Here is a 24,050-nt window from a genome sequence, read left to right as displayed (position 1 = left end):
CTTTTGCACGGAATAATGGACGAGATTAACTTTTCCGCCCAAGTGAACACAGAGGGCAGATCGTCAAGAAAGGATCCAAGAATCGCATCCATGTTCTGACTAGAATGAAGTCAAAAGAGCAGGTAGCGGTCTTGTCATCCATCAATGGTAGTTAGCGCACGATTGGTGTCCTGGCTTCTTGCTGAAGACGTCAAGGGAGGAAATCTCTGGTGAAGGCCCAATGGCTCAACAGTACAGGGCGGATCGTCCTATAGGGTGAAGCAAACAGAAATGCAACCAGGACGGAAGGCACCCCTGAAGATCCACCATCTGCAGTGCACCGTTGCCTCCCTAACCTGCATCCCTGCCTGTAACCCATTGCATCCCTATTCTACCCGTCCTATCGCGTCCGTTGCTGTAGTGCGCTCTACTGCTTCCCAGCTAGGAATAAACACCACTGCATGCAGACATGGCCGCTAGTGTCTGTGCTTCTGCAAGTCCATTCTTCAGGGACTGATCACTGCTCCTGAATTTGAATGCTATTTGGGTAGTGTTTGCCAATGCAGATCAATTGGCAATCACTCTATAGTCTTTATTACAGGGTCAGCTGCCATATGGTTATTTATGGTCATGACCTGACTTTAAACAATGAACGCAAGAGGTGAAATGGGTGGCGGGACCACTGTGGTAGCCTTCCATGATGGCGGTCTCATACCCTATACGCTCCGGTGAACGCCCACTTTAAGTGGCCGGAATCAGAGCTAGATCCGGCCTTTTCATTTGGAAAAGAGTGGGAAGGAATAATAGACACTTGTTGCCCCAAAGTAAAGGGTCCCATTTTCCCCAGAATATAGTGATGCGACATTATGAAGCAGTGAAGATCAGCCCTCTTGTCCTGATACCTGGCCCTCTGAAGGCAGGAAGGGGGAAGACCAGCAGAGAGAGCAGCAGTGAAGGCCACCCGTGAGCCACCCATGGGTGGAAGGCCACAGCTTGTCCTGTGTTTCAGTATGTGGGTGGTGACAGATGGGTGACAGATGGCAAACTGACTCTCAGAGTGGGGGAGCCAAACTCACTGCCTCCCATGATCTGTAAGTGCCCATCTCGGACACCTCCCCCTCCTCATCCCCTGTGTGGTGCAGTGGAGGAACCTGCAGTGCCGTATCTTATGCTCGGGCAGTAGCAGGGTGCACCAATGGGTAGACACTATTACCCTAAAGGTGCCTCATAGCCCTGTGTGTAGAAGTGAAGGGGGGCCCAGGGGAATGGTACACGTGCTCCCATAGCCCTCTGTGTAGAAGTGAAGGGGGGCCCAGGGGAATGGTACACGTGCTCCCGTAGCCCTCTGTGTAGAAGTGTAGGGGGGCCCAGGGGAACGGTCCACGTACTCCCATAGCCCTCTGTGTAGAAGTGAAGGGGGGCCCAGGGGAATGGTACACGTGCTCCCTTAGCCCTCTGTGTAGAAGTGAAGTGGGGCCCAGGGGAACGGTCCACATGCTCCCATAGCCCTCTGTGTAGAAGTGAAGGGGTGCCCAGGGTAATGGTTCACGTGCCTCATAGCCCTCTGTGTAGAAGTGAAGGGGGGCCCAGGGGAACGGTCCACATGCTCCCATAGCGCTCTGTGTAGAAGTGAAGGGGAGCCCAGGGGAATGGTACACGTGCTCCCATAGCCCTCTGTGTAGAAGTGAAGGGGGCCCAGGGGAACGGTCCACGTGCTTCCATAGCCCTCTGTGTAGAAGTGAAGGGGAGCCCAGGGGAATGGTACACATGCTCTTATAGCCCTCTGTGTAGAAGTGAAGGGGGGCCCAGGGGAACGGTCCACATGCTCCCATAGCCCTGTGTGTAGAAGTGAAGGGGGGCCCAGGGGAATGGTACACGTGCTCCCATAGCCCTCTGTGTAGAAGTGAAGGGGGGCCCAGCGGAATGGTACACGTGCTCCCATAGCCCTCTGTGTAGAAGTGAAGGGGGGCCCAGGGGAACGGTCCACATGCTTCCATAGCCCTCTGTGCAGAAGTGAAGGGGGGCCCAGGGGAACGGTCCACGTGCTTCCATGGCCCTGTGTGTAGAAGTGAAGGGGGGCCCAGCGGAATGGTACACATGCTCCCATAGCCCTCTGTGTAGAAGTGAAGGGGGGCCCAGGGGAACGGTCCACATGCTTCCATAGCCCTGTGTGTAGAAGTGAAGGGGGGCCCAGGGGAATGGTACACATGCTCCCATAGCGCTCTGGATAGAAGTGAAGGGGGGCCCAGGGGAATGGTACACGTGCTTCCATAGCCCTCTGGATAGAAGTGAAGGGGGACCCAGGGGAATGGTACACGTGATCCCATAGCGCTCTGTGTTGAAGTGAAGGGGGGCCCAGGGGAACGGTCCACATGCTTCCATAGCCCTCTGTGTAGAAGTGAAGGGGGGCCCAGGGGAACGGTCCACATGCTTCCGTAGTCCTGTGTGTAGAAGTGAAGGGGGCCCAGGGGAATGGTACACGTGCTCCCGTAGCCCTATGTGTAGAAGTGAAGGGGGGCCCAGGGGAACGGTACACGTGCTCTTATAGCCCTCTGTAGAAGTGAAGGGGGGCCCAGTGGAACGGTACAGGCTGATGACATCCGATCTTTATTACCGGAGGCTGGTTTTCTACCCTTGCGCAGGCTCATTCCCTCACACACGTGTTGCACCTTCCTTGTAACAGAAAATGCCAATTAATGAATGCATTACCTAAACATTCATGTCAAGTGTTAGCTGTGTTAGTCCACGTCACATCGTTGACAGGGAAGGCGGAAATTCAGTTCGCTTCAGAGGGCATTTTGGTGCTAAAATCCACTGAAGGCACTTCAGAGGAAAGCAAATCTGCTGGACAGTCCTCTCAGTGCAACTGCTGGCCCTCTGGAATGAACATTATGACAATCCTAAACAATACACAGGCTGTATCCAAATACACAGTACCACGCTATTTACAGGTTTCCGCAAGGAATATCCCCGGAACATGGCAGACTCTTCACAAAGAAACCCAAGTGCACCCTTCCTAAACAGCAAGAATCTGCAACCTGTGGCTTTTCAGATGTATTGAACTACAACTCCCATGATCCCTCCACATTGTGTATGCAAGCTAGGACTGGTGGGAGTCAGTCCAAAACATGTGGCGATCAAAAGGTTGCTGAACCCAAGTATACATGTTTATTAAACCAACACAACGCAGTGGAGTGGTCGTCTACCCTCCTTGCATTGGATGGCGGTCTATACCAAAACAATTGTTCGATGATTGCCGATAAATAGGATTGCAAACAATATCTATACATGTTTACTGTTCAGCAAGACAGTAGAGACCTATATACAAGGTACAATATATCTGAGCAATGTGCGTGTGCTCTGCATGTAAAGTATGGAAGAGTCCCGAACTGTTGGCAGTTGTCTTTGGGGTTGAAAGACTTATGTATTATGGCTCGTACCCCCTTTACGGCTGCGACCCACAGATTAAAGCTGAATCCTAGGAAAGCTTCAGTCCTGCTATCACAGTCATAACATAGCAATCCCCACTGCGCCGGAGCACTCTGCAGTGCTCAGCTCGTATAGGTCTTTAAACTAGTCATCGCTGCTAGCAACTGAACACTAACCTAAATTCTAACGACTATTCATATGTGATTGAAGGTTCAAGAAGGCACATAGAACAAAAAGTCTCATTTTCACAATGTCAAGAGAAGAACCCCTCCTCTTGATCCCTTTTACAATGTCCACAAACATAAGAGGATGTGTCTCCCTTCCCCTTGTCTTTTCCACAATGCTCACTGTGTTCACAGCCGACCTGGTTCACTATCCTGCGAGGCACAGTGACTAAGAGAAAGGATTTGTGTGTAGTTTGTTAATGGGTGTGGTTCCCAATTCCTTCTGGGCTCTTCCTGATTCTTAAAAGTTTTTACCCGATTCACTATCCTGCCAGGTATTCTTGTTGTCGGGTCCCAGACCACTGTGGTATTGGTTTCTCTCTCTTTTGGGTCCAAGCCCCTTTTGGTTTCTTGGACTCGGGTCCAAGACCACTTTAGCTTCTTTCTCTCGGGTCCCAGACCCCTTTGGTTTCTTGCCCTTGGGTCCCAGACCCTTTGGTTTCTTTCTCTCTGGTCCCAGACCCCTTTGGTTTCTTTCTCTCGGGTCCCAGACCCCTTTGGTTTCTTGCCCTTGGGTCCCAGATCCCTTAGGTCCCAGACCGCTTTGGTTTCTTTCTCTCTGGTCCCAGACACCTTTGGTTTCTTTCTCTCGGGTCCCAGACCCTTTGGTTTCTTGCCCTTGGGTCCCAGATCCCTTGGGTCCCAGACCCCTTTGGTTTCTTTCTCTCTGGTCCCAGACCCCTTTGGTTTCTTTCTCTCGGGTCCCAGACACTTTGGTTTCTTGCCCTTGGGTCCCAGATCCCTTGGGTCCCAGACCCCTTTGGTTTCTTTCCCTCTGGTCCCAGACCCCTTTGGTTTCTTTCTCTCGGCTCCCAGGCCTCTTTGGTTTCTTTCCCTTGGGTCCCAGACCCCTTTGGTTTCTTTCTCTCGAGTCCCATACCCCTTTGGTGTCTTTCCCTCTGGTCCGATACCCCTTTGATTTCTTTCTCTCGGGTCCCATACCCCCTTGGTTTCTTGCCCTTGGGTCCCAGACCCTTTGGTTTCTTGCCCTTGGGTCCCAGACCCTTTTGTTTCCTACCCTCGGGTCCCATACCCCTTTGGTGTCTTTCCCTCTGCTGCGATACCCCTTTGATTTCTTTCTTTCGAGTCCCATACCCCCCTGGTTTCTTGCCCTTGGGCCCCAGACCCCTTTGGTTTCTTTCTCTCGGGTCCCAGACCCCTTTGGTTTCTTGCCCTTGGGTCCCAGACCGCTTTGGTTTCTTTCTCTCTGGTCCCAGACACCTTTGGTTTCTTTCTCTCGGGTCCCAGACACCTTTGGTTTCTTTCTCTCGGGTCCCAGACCCTTTGGTTTCTTGCCCTTGGGTCCCAGATCCCTTGGGTCCCAGACCCCTTTGGTTTCTTTCTCTCGGGTCCCAGACCCCTTTGGTTTCTTTCCCTCTGGTCCCAGACCCATTTGGTTTCTTTCTCTTGGCTCCCAGGCCCCTTTGGTTTCTTGCCCTTGGGTCCCAGACCCCTTTGGTTTCTTTCTCTCGGGTCCCAGACCCATTTGGTTTCTTTCTCTCGAGTCCCATACCCCTTTGGTGTCTTTCCCTCTGGTACGATACCCCTTTGATTTCTTTCTCTCGGGTCCCATACCCCCTTGGTTTCTTGCCCTTGGGTCCCAGACCCTTTGGTTTCTTGCCCTTGGGTCCCAGACCCTTTTGTTTCCTACCCTCGGGTCCCATACCCCTTTGGTGTCTTTCTCTCTCGGGTCCCAGACCCATTTGGTTTCTTTCTCTCGATCCCATACCCCTTTGGTGTCTTTCCCTCTGGTACGATACCCCTTTGATTTCTTTCTCTCGAGTCCCATACCCCCCTGGTTTCTTGCCCTTGGGCCCCAGACCCCTTTGGTTTCTTTCTCTCTTGGGTCCCAGACCCATGTGGCTTCTTGATCTGGCCAGCCCTGGTCTTCCACACTCCCAGGGACTGCTACAAAGAAGATGGCTCCGCAGTTCCTCTAGGGAGGATCGCTCGCTGCCTTTTAATTTCCCTCTTCTATTTCACACGTGTCTTGGCCAATATAAAGTCAAAAAGACTAGACTGCTCAGTATGATTCACAGAGGTGCTCTCTATGCTTCTGCACCTCCTCCTCGTCTCAGTACTGTTCTTGAGGACTCCTACTGAGTCAGTTGGATTCTTCCTCATCCCAGTACTTCCTACCCTACTGGTTTTGAAGAAACAGATTGGAAAAAGTGAAATACTAGCCCTATAGTCCGTTGATCATTGCAGACTAAATGGCTGGAAGAAGGGGCTGATTTAGTCGTACCTCCTAAACTGACGCAGCTTTGTAATTGGCCGTCGAACCCTTGGTTCTCAGATGAAGTTAAAGCTGCTCGCCTTGAGCTAATATGGGCCTAACGTAAATGGCGGCATTCCTATGGGGTACCTGAGAAGTTGGCCTATTGGCTCTTTGCTAAAAGCTATAAAACCATTTTTATGGCCAAGCAAACCTTCCTTACTCAGAAGGTTTTCAATGCTCTTAATCAGCATAAGGAGCTGCTTTCTACTGTTAAATAGCTGTCATCCACCGCTAATTCCTCCCCTACAGTTATGCCTACACAATCATTTTGCAACTCCTTGGCCCAATTTTTGATTTCTAAAATGGACACTATCTGGGACTGACATCCATCTCGCATACTGGAATTCTGCCGGTCCAGCTCCGGCTGCCTATGTAACTTGCTCCCCACAAGCTTGGGCAGAGTTCCAATTGTTCTCTGACGAAGCAGGGGGAAAAGCAGTTCTTAAGCTCAAGTCAGTGTGCCCTTCTGACCCTGTGTCTTTGGTGGTCTTCAAAGATATTTTTCATGGCATGATTACTTGTGTTTCCCAAGCTATTCATTCTTCATGTCAATCTGGCCATATCATCTTGGAGCTCAAACAGGGTGTAGTCATCCCCGTCCTTAAGAAACCATCACTGGATCCCACTGTGCTTCCTAATTTCCATCCTATCTCGCTTGACCTCTTCATGAAACTGTTGGAATCCTTGGTGTCCCCTTTTCTTTCTTTCTTTTTGGAAACCACTGGGTACTTTGACTCCTTTCAGTCAGGTTTCCATCCAGGGCATGTCACAGAGATTGTCTTAGTATCCATCGTCGATAAGGCCAGGCTGGTGGACGGTGGTGGAGTGGCTGCGCTGATAGTTAGATCTTTTGGCGGACTACAACATCGTCAACCACCCTATTTTGTTATCTCGGCCAGCCTCTCTGTCTGTCCTGGCCTGGTTCTCCTCCTGCTTCCTGGCTGACAGGGGCCAATCTCTTTCTCTTCCCCCATTTTCTTCTGCTACTTGTTCTCTCTCTTGTGGGGTCCCTCAGGGCTCCGCCTTCTCCCCTACACTTTTAAATATACATATTCAGCCTCTTGCCTGTCTCATCCACTCCTTCGGCTTCCGGTGCTACTCCTAAGCCGATGACACCCAGATCCTGGCTCGTTTAGATCTGAACCAGGCGGAGGTGTCATCGGGCTTGAGTCAGGGGACTGGATGGGCAGGAATTGGATGAAGCTGAACGGGGACAAGACTGAGCTTCTGTTGGTGGGTTCTCCTCCTAATCCTACTCTCTGGACTCCATCTTTTGTCCTGCTGCACTTGGTGACTTTCCTCTTCCAGTGACGGCAGTTTGGAATCTTCGGGTTACTTTGTCTTTGATACTGCCTATGGCCCCTCAGGTTGGGGCAGTTTGCAAGGGCGGACATTTTCATCTAAGGATTCTGCGCAGGGTTTTGCCTTTTTTACCCTGTCATTGGAGACCTTGGGTGGAGGCCTTACTGGTTTTGAGCCGTATAGATTATTGCAACTCTCTGCTTTTGACTTGGCCAGTGGGGCTTATCCACCGGCTTCAGCTGTCGCAGAATCTGGCAGCGTGGGTGGCCCCTAACACCTTATGGCACCCACCTTACTCCCATTCTACGCTCTCTGCACTGGCTCCCAGGGGCCAGACATGTGTAGTTTAAGGCTCTTTGTTTAGGCCATCAGGCTTTCTATCTTCAAGGTGCGGACTAGCTTTGTGATATGTTTCCTCCCACCTTCCCACTCAAGCTCTACGCTCTGGGAGTGCAGGTCTAGTTTAGATGTACTGCTAATCATTTGCAATTTAGACGCTTTTTGGAAACTCTTCTTTTTTTAATACCGGTTTGGACTAGCTCGGCCAGATGTCTTTAGTGCCAAGATGCCTATGGGCCTAAAAGTTCTTTATAAAACCTGTTAACATAACATAACACTAGGGTGTTGTAGGGATTTACAGAGGAAGACTGGTTAGGGTTAGGTGGACTATGGGGAAACCTTGTTCTCCCTGTATTGTCACTAATCCCGTAGGTAGCTTCCCTCCCCATGAGATCCACCTGCTGAGTACCACCCCAAGGGGGACCATCGGGTAGTGCCTCACCTCCCTGGCCTCATGAGAAGGGGCTCCCCCTAGGGGAGAAGTGACGACATCCGGGGATTCGTCACACAGGACATATCCGACAGGTGTGAAACTTCAAGCACACACAATGGTTTCGCTCTTCCACTGCACGTGGTCAGACTCGCAGCGAGGCAACACTGTTTCCTGCAAGCTCTCCTTAGCTCACTTAGTTGTACAAGTGGCTGAGCGGTCAAGGCAAATGTCTAGGTTGGCAATGGGGTGATACTTAGGATACATTGTAACATACTTCGAATATTCAATGAAAGATTGCCCACACAAAGATGTTATGAAAATAGACCATCTTCTGCGAAGGTGGAGGTAAAGGCAGGACAAGTTTAATGAGAGGATTATTTTGATGTTCTAAGGTCATGAGACTGCCAGTTAGGGTCACATTGAAAGTCCAAAGCAAAGGGCACAGATACAGAAAACGTGAGGCCGGGGGGCAACACATAATAAAGAGCAGAACGTGAGTGAAGGGCACAGACAGAAAACGAGAGGCCGAGGGACAGCACACAATGAAGAGCAGAACCTGAGTGAAAGACACAGACAGAAAACGAGAGGCCGAGCGGCAGCACACAATGAAGAGCAGAACCTGAGCGAAGGACACAGACAGACAAAAAACAAGAGGCCGAGGGGCAGCACACAATGAAGATCAGAACCTGAGCAAAGGGCACAGACAGAAAACGAGAGGCAGCACACAAGCAGAACCTGAGCAAAGGGCACAGACAGAAAACGAGAGGCAGCACATGAGCAGAACCTGAGCGAAAGGCACAGACAGACAGAAAATAAGAGGCAGAGGGGCAGCACACAAGGAAGAGTAGAACCTGAGTGTAGGGCACAGACAGAAAACGAGATGCCGAGCGGCAGCACACAATGAAGAGCAGTACCTGAGCAAAGGGCACAGACAGACAGAAAACGAGAGGCCGAGCGGCAGCACACAAGGAAGAGTAGAACCTGAGCGAAGGGCACAGACAGACAGAAAACGAGAGGCCGAGCGGCAGCACACAATGAAGAGCAGAACCTGAGCAAAGGGCACAGACAGAAAACGAGAGGCAGCACACAAGCAGAACCTGAGCAAAGGGCACAGACAGAAAACGAGAGGCAGCACACGAGCAGAACCTGAGCGAAGGGCACAGACAGACAGAAAATAAGAGGCGGAGGGGCAGCACACAAGGAAGAGTAGAACCTGAGCGAAGGGCACAGACAGACAGAAAACGAGAGGCCGAGCGGCAGCACACAATGAAGAGCAGAACCTGAGCGAAGGGCACAGACAGACAGAAAACGAGAGGCCGAGCGGCAGCACACAATGAAGAGCAGAACCTGAGCAAAGGGCACAGACAGAAAACGAGAGGCAGCACACGAGCAGAACCTGAGCAAAGGGCACAGACAGAAAACGAGAGGCAGCACACGAGCAGAACCTGAGCGAAGGGCACAGACAGACAGAAAATAAGAGGCGGAGGGGCAGCACACAAGGAAGAGTAGAACCTGAGCGAAGGGCACAGACAGACAGAAAACGAGAGGCCGAGCGGCAGCACACAATGAAGAGCAGAACCTGAGCAAAGGGCACAGACAGAAAACGAGAGGCAGCACACGAGCAGAACCTGAGCAAAGGGCACAGACAGAAAACGAGAGGCAGCACACGAGCAGAACCTGAGCGAAGGGCACAGACAGACAGAAAATAAGAGGCGGAGGGGCAGCACACAAGGAAGAGTAGAACCTGAGTGAAGGGCACAGACAGAAAACGAGATGCCGAGCGGCAGCACACAATGAAGAGCAGTACCTGAGCAAAGGGCACAGACAGACAGAAAACGAGAGGCCGAGCGGCAGCACACAAGGAAGAGTAGAACCTGAGCGAAGGGCACAGACAGACAGAAAACGAGAGGCCGAGCGGCAGCACACAATGAAGAGCAGAACCTGAGCAAAGGGCACAGACAGAAAACAAGAGGCCGAGGGGCAGAAAGAAACATAACTGTTTTAGCCTTAATATATTTATCCATCTTCACAGTGCATACATTTTCTATTCTGATCGAAATGTATACTATTAAATATTGGCAACTTACATATTAATAGGTGGAAGTCAATACACAATCGGTGAACGTTACCGCCTTATCTAGTCTCATTAAGACACAAGGTAGGCAACTGTATAAAGCAAGCACTAACATTCTAAAGTCAGGGAGGATTTTCTTTCCAAAGTCCCCGGCTCTCCTAGATTCGAAAGCCCCCAACTCCATGATCCGCAGCCACTATTATTCATTGGTACTTTCCAACCATACACATACATGTTTTAGAAAGGACTGTACAGAATGATGGATTATTTCCCCCAAAGTGCCGGAAACCGTACAGCTATTCAGCTTCACGTCACCGCAATAATCTCAGCCACAATGAAACTACTAGAATCAGGAGGATTAATGAGGTTGAATAGATTACCCGGAGTCTTCGTAGGATGGCAGCCACCCTCTTCTGTAGAGCATCCCAGCGTTGGTTTCCCGCGTGTACCTTCTGCTTCAGCTTGCTGGCCGAGTCTGTACGGTTTTCTCGAGCAAGCCGTCTGTACTGCTTGTTGATTAACTCCAGTTGCGTTAGCCGCTCATGAATTTGTCGCTGAAAAGCCTACAGTATAAATGTAAATGTTAATGAGCCACTCTCTCTTCTCTCAAACAGGCACCAGTACATCGCCAGACTACATAGGTGCAAAGTTCCTCTGCATTCGTAAAGACGCTCATGGTGAATTGAGAGCTCTTTAATATACACAAACCAACCACTGGTACATCAATGGCTCGAGAATGAACAGAATGCATGTGAAAAGCAGGAAACTGGAAAATAACCCAGTATCCCCGACAGGTCCTATAGTGGCCCACAAGTACTCACTGTCGATAGACAACTTTCCCCAAACATATCCAAGTACGATTATGAGCACCCTGGCTCAATAGAGTTTTACTTTCTTTGCAAGGAGGCTTATGTAGCATGTCACAATGTCGAAGGAGTCCATCTTCTTCAAATAGAGAGAGTGTGAGTGTGAGTGTGTGTGTGTGTGAGTGTGTGTGAGTGTGTGTGAGTGTGTGTGAGTGTGTGTGTGAGAGTGTGAGAGTGTGAGAGTGTGAGAGTGAGAGTGAGAGTGAGTGTGAGTGTGTGTGAGTGTGAGTGTGTGTGTGTGAGTGTGTGAGTGTGTGAGTGTGAGTGTTTGAGTGTGTGTGTGAGTGAGTGTGAGTGTGAGTGTGTGTGTGCGCGCGCGCGTGCATACTGATGGTTTCACTCAGCCATTTGTTCAGGGAGGGCAGCTGAGCAACAGCATGGATACATGGTTTCCCTTAACCTTTCTGTACTCACCTGGTTATACAAACACTTAGTGGGAGTCAGGATCGCTTACGATATAGAAGGAGAAATTAGTTACTGTTAATGTTCTTCCTAAGGATTCTTCTTCTGCAGATTCCTCATCAGATAGAAATCCCTACCAGCATCAGCTGCTTGGAAATATCTTCATCAGGGAATGTGGTACGATGTCCGTCAATCCCTCTTGACTCAACCAAATCACTCATCGACTTCAGACGTGACGTGTGCCGTACAGATACCATGACACTATACCCCCGTGCCTCCCACCCTCCCCCAAGCTTAGCAGCCACGGAGGAAGAATCTGAGAATTCAATCCAAGGATTACGGATAAAAACAGCCAAACAAAAATCTTGGCTTGCACTGAAAATCACTGACTGACAGCGTCACCACAGACAGGTCTCAAACTGTGCCGAGCATTGTGAAGGCATTGTGAAGCAGGACACAGTCAACAGACTTACAGCTCAAACAAAAGATATGTATTAACTTAAATGTCACGATGGTAGAAGGCCTAACTTGCCCTATACAAGGGTGGGCTTTCCCTACCTGTACGAAACTAAGTAAAGTCTCAGTCCGAAAGTTCAACGTGAAACTCTGTGTGTCTAAAACCTATCCTTGCCCCATAACTAAAGTTAAACTATGTGTAGGGATGTCAGTAATAAAAGTAATGATGATCAAACAAACGTTCTGAGCTTCTTCCAGCTCCTAGTTTCCTTTTTTGCTCCCCTTCCCCAAGTTCAAGAACGTGCCACAAAATGTCTCTGGATTACAGTTCTTAAATTCACAACAGATCCACACATCCTTGGGGTTCAAGGCAACACAGTTCCACACAAAAGGGTCTTGAGGATTCCGTCTTCAAGACAACATTAAAGTTCAGCAAGTCTCAGGATTTCCTTCCCCAAGACGTCAACTTGCCAACCTCTGCTTGGGCTCCATCTCTCAATGTTCAAAACAAGTACAGAATTTGCATAATGTCCCCTTTGGATAAGCTTCACAATTCATTTAGCAAACTCTTTCTTGGTCTTTGGCTTCCACAATGGAAGGGTTCCTGGTCTAGGCGCAGTTGTCAGACCACACCGTCCACCCATTACAGGTTGTGGAACCAGGAACCTTGTTTCTTTGACCCACACAAGTTATTTGGCTTTTGTTCCTGAGTTGAAGTTTCCTCTCAGTTGGCTTCTCCTTGTCAGCCTCTTGGCTTTGCCACACTGTCACACAACTTGGGCCAATGCTCGGACTTGCCAGGCTGTATTCAGGCATAAAGGTTCACTTTGGCTTGGTCACATTAAAAGAGTTCATAAACATTTCAATATAGTATTGCTTACAGTCAAATTTCATCATCTCCCATAAACATTGACTCAGTCATTTTATTACGTCATTAAAGGCGGCGCACATTTAGCCCATGTGTCCTCTATTCATTGCGTTTCGGATATGAATCCATCTTAAGGGCTAAACACCTCATTAATCACAAGCTATGTACATGACTGAATCTTCTAAATAACCTCACAGGATAATGGCCACAAGTGACAGACTCGTAAAACCATGTTTATGAGAGATGAAATCTAACTGTAAGCAATACTATATTCAATGTTGTGAATGTTCACATACATTTTAACTCAACCTGTGATCAGGGGACAGTGAGAGCGCTTGGTAGGTTCAGAGCCGACTTTGAGCCTTTTTGTATATATCATGGTTATCCTTGTGCCAAGGGTTTTATTCATCAAGGTGCTCCAGGAATATTATTTACACTACAGAATGTTCTAATAGCTGAGATATTAAAGCATCTTAACAATTTAGTGGTGCCCACGCTCGGCCAATATTTGCTATTTCACTCCTTTACCACCTTGCGGTTATGCTCTCTCGCAATCTTCCACTTGCGCTTTCTTGCCTTTCGCAAAAACTATTTTGAGGTTCATACGCAATTCTCACTTGTTGTAACTTTACTCATGAAGGTTTCTTTTCAGTGCAGTATTTAATACTTGTTACTATTTGCTTTGCCATTTATGTTTCACCCAACACGCGACCTCAGGTTCATTCCATTAGTTTCAAGTGGTTTCACTTGTTCAGCGCTTGCCTTGCTTTCCCCACAGTGCCCAGGAGCGCCCCGGTTCAAGTGACTTTCTCCTTTCACTCGCCGGTCCTTGGCGTTTCCCCTCTGGGCTGCTGCGCTGCTTGTTTTCAGCTCTGCACGCTGGCTTTCCTTCGCTCATGAGCTCTGCTAGCTCGCCTGTTGCTCTTTAATCCTCATCGTCAGCTCCACTCTGCTTCCGTGGACGGTGGCAGCTGCCTTTCTTCCTTTTCGTTCGTTCACAGCTCCTACTGCATTTCTACAACCACAGAGGCTCCCAAACGTGTGGTTTCGTTATGGCTTGCCTGCTCCTGGGCATCACAAGACACTTGGGTTGTCTGCCGGGGTCCTGTCTTTGCTACGGGACCCACCACGGCTGCCTCCTCACAAACTGGACTCCCTGCTGGACTCTCCCAGACAGGCCCTCCTGTTGGTCTCTGTGGTGTTCTCTACTTCCCTCTTTATACGCCTGCAACCCCTTAACAGGTTGCAGGTGTGGACACTTCATTAAGTTTGCCTGACCATGATTAAGGGGACATGCCTGACTCTCACCATACTCTGCAGGCATCATTCTCGTCCCAATGCCAGAGTGGTCAATTAAGATGTTGTGTTCATTACTCTGAGTCTCCTCTTCCTCGTCCCAGTACTTTCAAATGTTAACTGTTGGGAGATGAGGCAAGGGGTCTTGCAGTAGCCCATAATGGTTGGGGAGGGTTAGGCTGGTCATCTATAGGGAAAAGGGGATACCATGTATCACCTGTGGGCACCCCACTCCCAGACCCAAAGCACCCTCGACCCAGGTGATCCTCCCTCGCTTCTCCACGCCCAGGCAGAGGATCAAACAGCCATGGCCTTTCCCTGGCCATCTGAGAAGAGGATAAAGGGGGCTCAGGAGTGAAAATACCCATAGCTTTCTCACAATATAAAACTATTCATAACCTCGTCCCAATAGAAGAGGACAAGCACATACAGACTTCAGACTACTTTCATATCAAGTCCGTATCGGAGGGTGATGAGGAATCTGAGGGACAAAAATCCATAGAAAGAACATTACTGGTAAGTAATTTCTCCTTCAATGGATCAGACTCTCCCGCAGATTCCTCATCTGATAGACTCCCCAAGCAGTACAGAGTGCAGAGGCAACACCACCCTACCGAAACGGGTGTCAAAGCCACGTGCCGCATTCGGGCAGTAACGCTTGGTGAAAGTGTGGAGCGTCACTGCGTGGCATATTTTTATTTTACTGGAATGGCCTTTGTAAAGCAGATTTTCCTGCCAAACCCCTAGTGGAATGAGCTCCGATGCCCGGTGGCAATGCAGAGAGTTATCCACAGAGAGATTGTCTGTTTTGACACAGTCAAACTCTTTCTGGGTAGAGAGAAAGCCACACAGAGATGGTCATCGTATCTGAATTCCGCTGTCCTTGCCACATAAAAGCTGAGATCCGTCTTAGCGTCCAACGTGTGCAGCCTCACCTCATCTTTAGAAGGATCTGGAGAGGGTGGGAAACACTGGCAAATCAATGCCCTGGGACAGATGGACTTCAGAGACCACTTTAGGCAGGAATCCAGGCCACACCTTGAATAAAGCTTTCTCCTTAAAGAACCGCAGTATAGGTGGCTTGCAGGGTAAGGCCTGCAGCTTATTTACACGTTTTGGCGACGTGATGGCCACCAGGAAAGCCGTTTTCAAAGTAAGTAGCCCGAAAGGACATGAATGCATGGGCTCCAATGGGGCCACCATCAAAAATATGAGAACCAAGTTCAGGTCCCAGTCTGGTACCCCAAATGGGGTAGGCGGAAAACTAAAAGGCCCTTCAGGAATTGGGTCATAACCACGGTTGTGAGGAAGGATCCTTGATCTGGAGACCTTAGAGACAAAGCCGGCAAGGAGCCTTTGACCGTACCAATCTGAATGCCTGAGGAGGCTAGCGATAGAAGGAACGCCATCACCATTGGGGTGGTTTAAGCGATAGGGTCTATCCTGCGTTCCCTGCACACGCCTCAAATCTTAACCATCTGCATGCGTACAGAGATCTGGTAGATGGCCTGTGTGCAGCCAGTAGCACCTCAAGTACCTCTTCTGAGAGGTCCCAGTCATTCTATCTCATCCTCTCAAGAGCCCCGCATGTAGGTTAAGGGATTCTGGGTTAGGGTGAAGTAGACAACCATCTGACTGGAATAGGAGGTACAGCTGCCGAGGCAACCAGAGATGTGGGGAGATGGTCAATTTTAGGAGCTCCGAGTACCATGTCCTTGTCACCCAATCTGGGGCGAACTAGATCATATGGCTTGAAATCACCTCAACCTCCTGAGAACCCACGGTAGGACCGGTATCAGAGGGAAGGCATAGCGGAGGTCAAAGACCTACTCCACTAGGAATGCGCCCAACAGTACGCCTTTTGCTGAAAATTCCCTCAAGCAAAAAACTCTGCACTTCGAGTTGGACCTCGTGACAAACCGATCTACGGGTGGGGTACCCCACGGAGCGAATATCTACTCAAGAACTTTCTGGCAAACGTCCCACTCGTGTGAAACCATACTCTGCCTGCTCAGAGTGTCCACCTGCCCGTTCTCCATTCTGCTCGATGAACGGCTGAAGTGGAGATCTGGTTCTCCAGCAACCAGAACCATAGCTACAGCGCCTCGTTGCAGAGACCGAACACACCCGTCTGTTGAGGTAGTGCATGGCCACTGTAGTGTCCATCTTAACGGGGATGTGCTTCCCTTTGAGAGAGGGCCCAAAGGCCATCAAGGCTAACCTGATCGCCTGCAACTCAAGCCTGTTGATAGGTCACCGGCATTCCAGTGGTGACCAAAGGCTGCTCACCTGCAGATCCCCACAGTGAGCGCCCCAACCCTTTAATTACACATGCATAACCAATCGGGCCTGGGGGTGCAGAGGCCAAAAGGGTTCCCCCATCCTCATGTTTTCTCTGCTGGCCCAGCAGGGCAAGTCACTAGCCACTGACTTCGACCCTTTGAGGAGGTCTTTCATGACATCGAAAAACTGGGACCACTGATCCCCCAGAAGCCATTGCAGAGAGAGCATGACCAGGCTGGCCTCTGGCACCAGAAAGATGCAGGAAGCCATGAGACCTAAGAGACGTAGGAAGGAGGCCGCTGGTAAGATGTCGTGGTTCCAGAAGAGTTCGGCTATTTGCTGGACAATGGAGACTCTTCAGGGGGAAAGGCCTTCCCCACCCGTGTGTCCGGGACTGCTCTGTTGAACTGGAGCTTCTGCTTTGGTGTAACGTGAGACTACTGGAAGTTTAGGGAAAAGCCCAACCTGTGCAGCAGTGAGCAGGTGTCATCGAGCTGCGTCGATACTTGCTCTGGAGACCTCCCTCGGATCAGTCTGTTGTCCAGGTACAGGAATACGTGGTCACCAGATTTCCTTAGGTGTGCTTCCGATGGATCGGCACATGAAAGTACACGCCCTGAAGATCCAGTGACACCAACCAGTCCTGGGGCTGCAGAGCCTGGAGAATCCCTTTCAACGTCGCCATTTTGAACTTGTCCTTCCTCAGGAACTTGTTCAAGGGCCTGGAGTCCATCTCGATGAATTATTGAACAAATATTTTCTCACTGACGAGAATGTTCCAAAATAGGATCATCTGGACATTTTGGCATGACTTACTCAGGTTCGATAGAGGCCAGAACACATATGCCACCATGCTCTTCTGTAGAATATTTATTTTTCTTACTGTACTTGGTAAAAACATGAAAAAGTTTATGATTTAAGTGCAAAGCCCACATTGGGCCTCATTCAGACCTTGCCGGTCCCAAAACAAGTGTGCCAGTAAGGTTACCAGCACCGTCGTTGTTTCCAAACCGGCATATTACAGGTCTGCATGCTGGAGCCACTGTACCAGACAGGTCTGACCCTGCTGGCACAGGGGCCACAGTAGGTAGACCCATCACGGAAGCACGGGCACCATTAACAACGGTGCCGGTGCTTCCGTGGTCCCCATTCCTGTGGAGTCCTACGGGACTCCACAGGAATGGGGACTTACAATTTACAGGCGCCTGACTTTCCAGGCTGCCGGGGGTTGTATTCTCCCGGTAGAATCGGGAAGTCGGGCTCTAGTAAATATTTACGGTCCGGCGGCAACCCGCCAATAGCACCGGCACGGTTACCGCTGGACCCGTAATGATGAGCCACATTTGTCTTTTATTTTTAGACTGTTCTGAAAAGCAGTGGGCTAAGCAGGCAGAAAAAAGGAACCGAGGCGCGGGGCGCAGTGACGTAGTATATATATGGACGCCAACACATCTAGAGTCGAGGAGTGGCCCGGTCAAGTCAACAGGAGTCAACTGTCGAGGTTGAATTATACTGCACACATTGTCGAAAGAATTTCAAAGCAGCTGACACTGGAAGGATATCTATCAGATGAGGAATCTGCGGGAGAAAGCAATCCGTTGAAGAACACTTTTTAACATCAAATTAGAGAACGTCGAACCATGGATGTTAGCAAAATAACACTATCTTCTATGAAGGCAAATAAAATGTGTGGGTTACATGTAATATGATTTGTTTAAAAGGAGTTTGGTTTTTTGCAGAGTTAAGAGTCATGACCCTACTGGGTAAGCTCAGAAGGAATGTCTAAAGTCAAGCGGTTCTTCAAGCACCAACTCTGCCTGTGAGTATCCTACGAACCCTTACAGACCCATGTCTTATCAACAGAAAGTTAGTCTCACTTAGAAATCAATAGGAGAGACGGACTGACTTCTGACTGGCTCAACGTGATACTGAACCCAACGTTGCAGTACCCACAATATTAAGCATCATCCAAATATTACGAAGAATGCCACAGAACAGTCCTATTTCAGTTCCTCCTGGGGGATGCTAAATGAAGGAGACCATCACAGTAAGAAATCTTCAGATATTTCTGCCAGCTGAACATCATCATTTCGAGTCCTTACAAGGCTGTAGGACAACAAGGGTTCCCGTTGTCCAGTGATGCAGCTATGGTTATGTTGATGAGGGAGCTCTGTAGGCAAACCGGTCCACGGGAAGGAGATGGTGAACTGGCTATTCTTGGAAGTGGTGCAGATGTCCAAGGGAGAAGTCGTGCTTCTGGCTACTGAAAAGAATACTTTGAGTCCAGAAGATGCATTCCAATAGAAGTACGGCGTTTCAGATCCCCAACAGTTCTTTGCAAGTTCTTTAACTGTTTGGGCTATGCCCAGCATCAATGCCCTGGCTGTGCAGTGCTCCTGGCTCCTTATCACAAGTCCATGCAGAAACAAGCATCAACACATCATTGAGGCTTGTAAACCGACTATCTGCTAGATCCTGGTGGAATGATAGTCATTTATCCTGTTATCTTTGGTCATCTGAGAAGTCTGAGGGCCGCCGACAGTAATCGAACCTTGCCGTTAGATCAGTGACAATATGCAGACCATTTGCATGGTTCATTTCGGTTTAGATGAATCTTCCAGTAGAGACTCATTCCCAAGCCCAGTCTCTGTTGTTCCACCAAGTGAAGATGCAGACTCTTGGGTTAAATAGGGAATGAACTGTGCTTCCAATCAGGAAGTTGCATCCTTTTAAACCTGTGGCTGTCACCAAATCACTGGGGTCCTTCCGCACAGCAACTTTCATGGGGTTTCTCTCTGATGTGCAGTGTGGACGTATTCCAGACACCCATTTAGTCACCCAGCCGTATCTGGCCTTGGCCAAGGCAGCCTTCAATCCCTGAGGAAGGCATTAACCGTATATGGGCATCTAGAAGAAACAAACCATAGCCCTGGACCCTTTCTGAATGAATAAACCTCAGCCTCGGGCAATCCCTTGAGGGTGGGCCATCATGCCACCATCAAAATCCCTCTCTTGGTATATAAGGCTTAATTACAACCCCTGGAATGGTCAAGGAGTGTTTACATTGGACACTCTGCAGGCTATAAGGACCAGTAAGGTCAGCAGACGGGTTCCTATAATCCACACTATATTCCAAGGTTACTGGCAGGAGTACATTCCCTGTGACTGCAGTGGCATATTTATGTATTAACACTTTCTATATACTTAAACATACACTAGATATACTATCAAGAATGGAGAGCGTTAAAACAGCTTGCTAGTCCACAGCCTTGGGCTGTATCAAGAGATATTAGTCCATACAGCTTGTTAAATGCTCTTGCTGCAGGTGGGCCTTCAATTCTGACTTCAGGGCACCTAACACACACTACAGCCCTTGGACACAGTCTACAGAGCTTCATTTAAACATGCACTCCACTGATTAAATGAATGTGGCCACTTACGTAAAGGTCTATTGTCCACAACTCTGAGCCACGTAATGCAATACGCTGAGCCAGGTAATGTCTCGGGAGGATAGCTCGGGCAACGTGCTCGCCTTGGAAGCAAGACGACGTCGAGCAACACAGGTTCGATCCCTGGGTCGTGTTTAGAAACCTCTGGGTATCAAGCGCGTTATAACTAATCTATCATATCATATCAATAATGCTCAACCAGAGCGTCAACTTGGAACTTAACAGCTGCGGCCACTTAGGTCACTGCAAGGAGCTCATTATGATGGCACACGCCACTAAGTGCAAACTTTGGCCATTGAGTGCACTAGACAAAAACAAAGGGGATTTTGTCTTACGCATCACTGAAGGGAATAGTAGGAGTTTGCTGCTTCCCCGAGCACGCTCTAAGTAGCATTTACAAACTTTCCACAAGACCTTACCATAAGATAAGTGCTAGTTACCCGAGTTAGATAGCCTGGTGTTCAGTGCGGACCACTAACCTGGAAGGTGGTCAATTACCTCACAATAATGATCTAAAGAGTATTCATTAATAGTATGTTCTTATATGGTTTATAACATTCAGTAGATTTCAGCTACTCATGAAAAGAAAAGGGATTAACCACCAATATAGGACTGCTTTCTGCTCGGACTGCGAAGGCTTCATAAAGTAAACCAGGAGAACGGTGCCAGAAGGGAGCGAGTTCTCTCAGTCTACAAACTCACACAATGCATTCTCGGTGGGAGTATTGGGGGAATAATAAAACAAACCATGCACATTTACTAAATAAATACATTAAACAAATGTAACAAAATATCACTGCTTAGAGAGAAAGATGGTGTCATGGCCAGGTACCGGATAGGTGGAAGCATTGGACATTGTATAAGTAAGAAAGGACTGATTGCTGAGAAGCCACACAGTGATCACCAACAGGTTCATAGTCTTCAAAGCCAAGGTCTTTCACCACAAGGCTTTCTCTGGGCATCATCACCGGTAGGGGGCTTCTCTCAATGGGGGCAGAGAGGAACCCATGGAGAGAACCTGTCGAGAGGCAAACAGATCCGACACCCCAACGAGCTGCCACTGGTCACTCCTATGACAATAAGGGGTTGAGAAGGCAAGACTCACCTCAAATTTCTTCAGCTCCTCCTTGGCATTCGTGTACAACACCTCTGCGGAATTTGGGAATGCTGCTGTCTTTTCCGCTGTGTTCAGCCATTCCTCAAAACGGGAATAATCCTCCAAAAACCTCTGCCACAAACGCCAAGTTTCCTCAATTCTGACAAAAAATGTAGACATGAAAACTCCTGTTACAGCTTTGTCGCATGCACTGTCATTGCCAAAGAGTGTATGTAGAACTATCTGGGATTGCGTGTATGTTGTGAGGCTTCGTTATATAATAAGGATAGTAAATGAATGAATACCTGTGATATTCCAATATTTAGGAAATGTATGTTGCTGGGTCTCAACACTTTTGGGGGCTGTTTGCATGAACAGCCCGAATGATACAGAGATCAGCAGGCGGGCTCTTCCTGCCCGATTCCAATCCTTCTCCACACTGGATGGTGTAGCAGTGCAGAGTCACTACCTGCAAGCGGAACTCCCCTGCAGTGAATCCCGATCCCCCTCTGCCATGCAAGATGTATGGAGCATATGGATGGTGGGGACATGCCAGAGGTGGTCCTACTCTGATTCCTCTCACTCTGATGGAGCCCTGCCCCACTTGCAGCATGCTTCTGCCCAGTGTTCTCTTTTGCCACTAGGTGTAACACGGAGTGGAAGTGCCTCCTAATTCAGAAGTAGGCCGCAGGGCAGGAACCTCCCAGATAGGTGCCTAAGGCCTTCCTCCACATCCCACGGTCTCCCTTTTTGGGGGGAATTGTATTTGTGGGTAAGGGCTGGCCTCAGGTTCATAGGGAAGAGGGGTTGCTCTTGGCAGCCCTGGTGGGGTGGCTGTAGAGCCTGGTGGAGCATCGCACAGGAAGGGGCATTTCCTGGTACTGGATGCATGGAGGGGTGCAAGAGTGCTGCAGATACGTCCTAGTATTTTACTAAGAAACCCCACCTTAAATGGCAGTGTGGATGGTCCAAGGTGTCTGGCCAGCCTGCCCAATAGAGTAGGGTCTCCTACTCTACCCTAACAAGCAACATTCTACCCCAGCAAGCAATGTCTGTCTACAGGAATGTGTGTGTGAAACTGGCTGTTGAGGAGGTGGAAAGAAGGCTTGCGGGTGGGGATGAGGAGGTGCTTACTTCATACGTCTCTCCATGGAAAGCGAGCAGATGTTTCTCCACCGTCTGTCAAGGCTCCTGGTCGTCTGGTGTATGGAGTCGCACTCTGTCTCGTTGGCGCAGGCGTCGGAATCATGGAGGAGAACATCACATATGTTTAGCACCGAAGCAACGTCTGCATTGTGCTGCTCGATGTCCGTCTGCAAATCCTGCGGAGAAGTGTGGATATGAAACGATAGATCAGCCAGTATCCCCACCAAGAAGCTCCATGTAAAGGTTGTGGTGAGCGAGTCATTTCAGTGCTTCTAGGTCATATCCGATTACATAAAGACAAGGCCAAGGCTCATTGAATGAAGGGAGGCTTGCTTTACATTGGTTTCAATGCACGCTTGCAAAGGCTTCACAGGAACTGTAATATTTGTCAACTTTTTTTCAATATAAATACTCCTTGATACAGGAGGACCAAATCTCAAATCTCTATCAGGTGTGTCATTGTATTCTTTAGAAGGCAGGGGTGTGGAAGTGACTCAGGTTGCCAATGTGCAAAGTATCTATATTTTTTTTTATCGCTCTAGCAGGAAAGGTCCATGCAAGATCACGAATGACCCTTGACCCATCTGCAATCTCTAAAGAAGGGCAGACATACGAGTCAGATCAGGGTGTGCATCATTTCAAGTAGCAATCCTAGGGTCAAGCTGGACCTCAGCATTTCCTCGGCCTCCACCAGGGACTGGGAAATCCTCAGTGAGCTTTCTGTGTTCTTTGAGCCGCTCTCCTCTTTTCCCTCCTTCGCGCCTTGGCTGCTGCAGTGGCAACAATGTGTCATTGTGAGGACACCTCTAGGTACACAATGTGAGGCACACATGCAGTCGTTGCCACTCTCAAATAAGGGCGTAGATGTATGCCCCCCCACCCCGCATGCCATCAACCTTCTCGTGTCAAGGCGTGTGGTTCGTCCCAGAAGAACGAAACATTGTATCATGCCACATGCTTGACAAGAAAAGACAAAGCTGGGGTGGCAACTTCTGAGCTCATGGCCCAAAAAGATGACAAATGAGGCAACAATAAGAAAGAGAATCATAAGCCAGGGTGAGTTTTAAAGTTCATGAAGTTATGGCTAAAGCAGAGAGTGAGCTTAGTAACCTTAGCTCGATCATTGCCAAAGCAGAGAGTGAGCTTAGTAACCTTAGCTCGATCATCGCCAAAGCAGAGAGTGAGCTTAGTAGCCTTAGCACGATCATTGCCAAAGCAGAGAGTGAGCTTAGTAACCTTAGCTCGATCATTGCCAAAGCAGAGAGTGAGCTTAGTAACCTTAGCATGATCATTGCCAAAGCAGAGAGTTAGCTTAGTAACCTTAGCTCGATCATTGCCAAAGCAGAGAGTGAGCTTAGTAGCCTTACCTCGATCATCGCCAAAGCAGAGAGTGAGCTTAGTAACCTTAGCTCGATCATTGCCAAAGCAGAGAGTGAGCTTAGTAGCCTTAGCACGATCATTGCCAAAGCAGAGAGTGAGCTTAGTAACCTTAGCTCGATCATTGCCAAAGCAGAGAGTGAGCTTAGTAGCCTTAGCACGATCATTGCCAAAGCAGAGAGTGAGCTTAGTAGCCTTAGCACGATCATTGCCAAAGCAGAGAGTTAGCTTAGTAACCTTAGCTCGATCATTGCCAAAGCAGAGAGTGAGCTTAGTAACCTTAGCTCGATCATCGCCAAAGCAGAGAGTGAGCTTAGTAACCTTAGCTCGATCATCGCCAAAGCAGAGAGTGAGCTTAGTAGCCTTAGCTCGATCATCGCCAAAGCAGAGAGTGAGCTTAGTAACCTTAGTTCGATCATTGCCAAAGCAGAGAGTGAGCTTAGTAGCCTTACCTCGATCATCGCCAAAGCAAAGAGTGAGCTTAGTAACCTTAGCTCGATCATTGCCAAAGCAGAGAGTGAGCTTAGTAGCCTTAGCACGATCATCGCCAAAGCAGAGAGTGAGCTTAGTAACCTTAGTTCGATCATTGCCAAAGCAGAGAGTGAGCTTAGTAGCCTTACCTCGATCATCGCCAAAGCAAAGAGTGAGCTTAGTAACCTTAGCTCGATCATTGCCAAAGCAGAGAGTGAGCTTAGTAGCCTTAGCACGATCATTGCCAAAGCAGAGAGTGAGCTTAGTAACCTTAGCTCGATC

The 24,050-nt window shown here is 49.0% G+C and overlaps 1 protein-coding gene across 8 annotated transcripts in view; it reads right to left on the bottom strand.

The window, feature by feature from the left end:
* The window catches only part of SYNE2 (spectrin repeat containing nuclear envelope protein 2), a 1,840,150-nt gene that overhangs the window by 101,248 nt on the left and 1,714,852 nt on the right, over positions 1-24,050 (bottom strand). For all 8 annotated transcript variants that reach the window (XM_069638223.1, XM_069638224.1, XM_069638227.1 and 5 more), the window contains 3 exons: positions 21,909-22,096; positions 20,784-20,934; positions 10,439-10,621 (listed from right to left, as the gene is read on the bottom strand). In XM_069638223.1, coding sequence (XP_069494324.1) covers positions 10,439-10,621; positions 20,784-20,934; positions 21,909-22,096 — 522 coding nt within the window. The remainder of the gene's footprint in view (positions 1-10,438; positions 10,622-20,783; positions 20,935-21,908; positions 22,097-24,050) is intronic.

The sequence above is a fragment of the Ambystoma mexicanum genome, chromosome 14 (genome assembly GCF_040938575.1).
Source record: "Ambystoma mexicanum isolate Mex_15411 chromosome 14, UKY_AmexF1_1, whole genome shotgun sequence".
Taxonomy (NCBI): domain Eukaryota; kingdom Metazoa; phylum Chordata; class Amphibia; order Caudata; family Ambystomatidae; genus Ambystoma; species Ambystoma mexicanum.
This window is presented reverse-complemented; position numbering and strand designations above follow the sequence as displayed.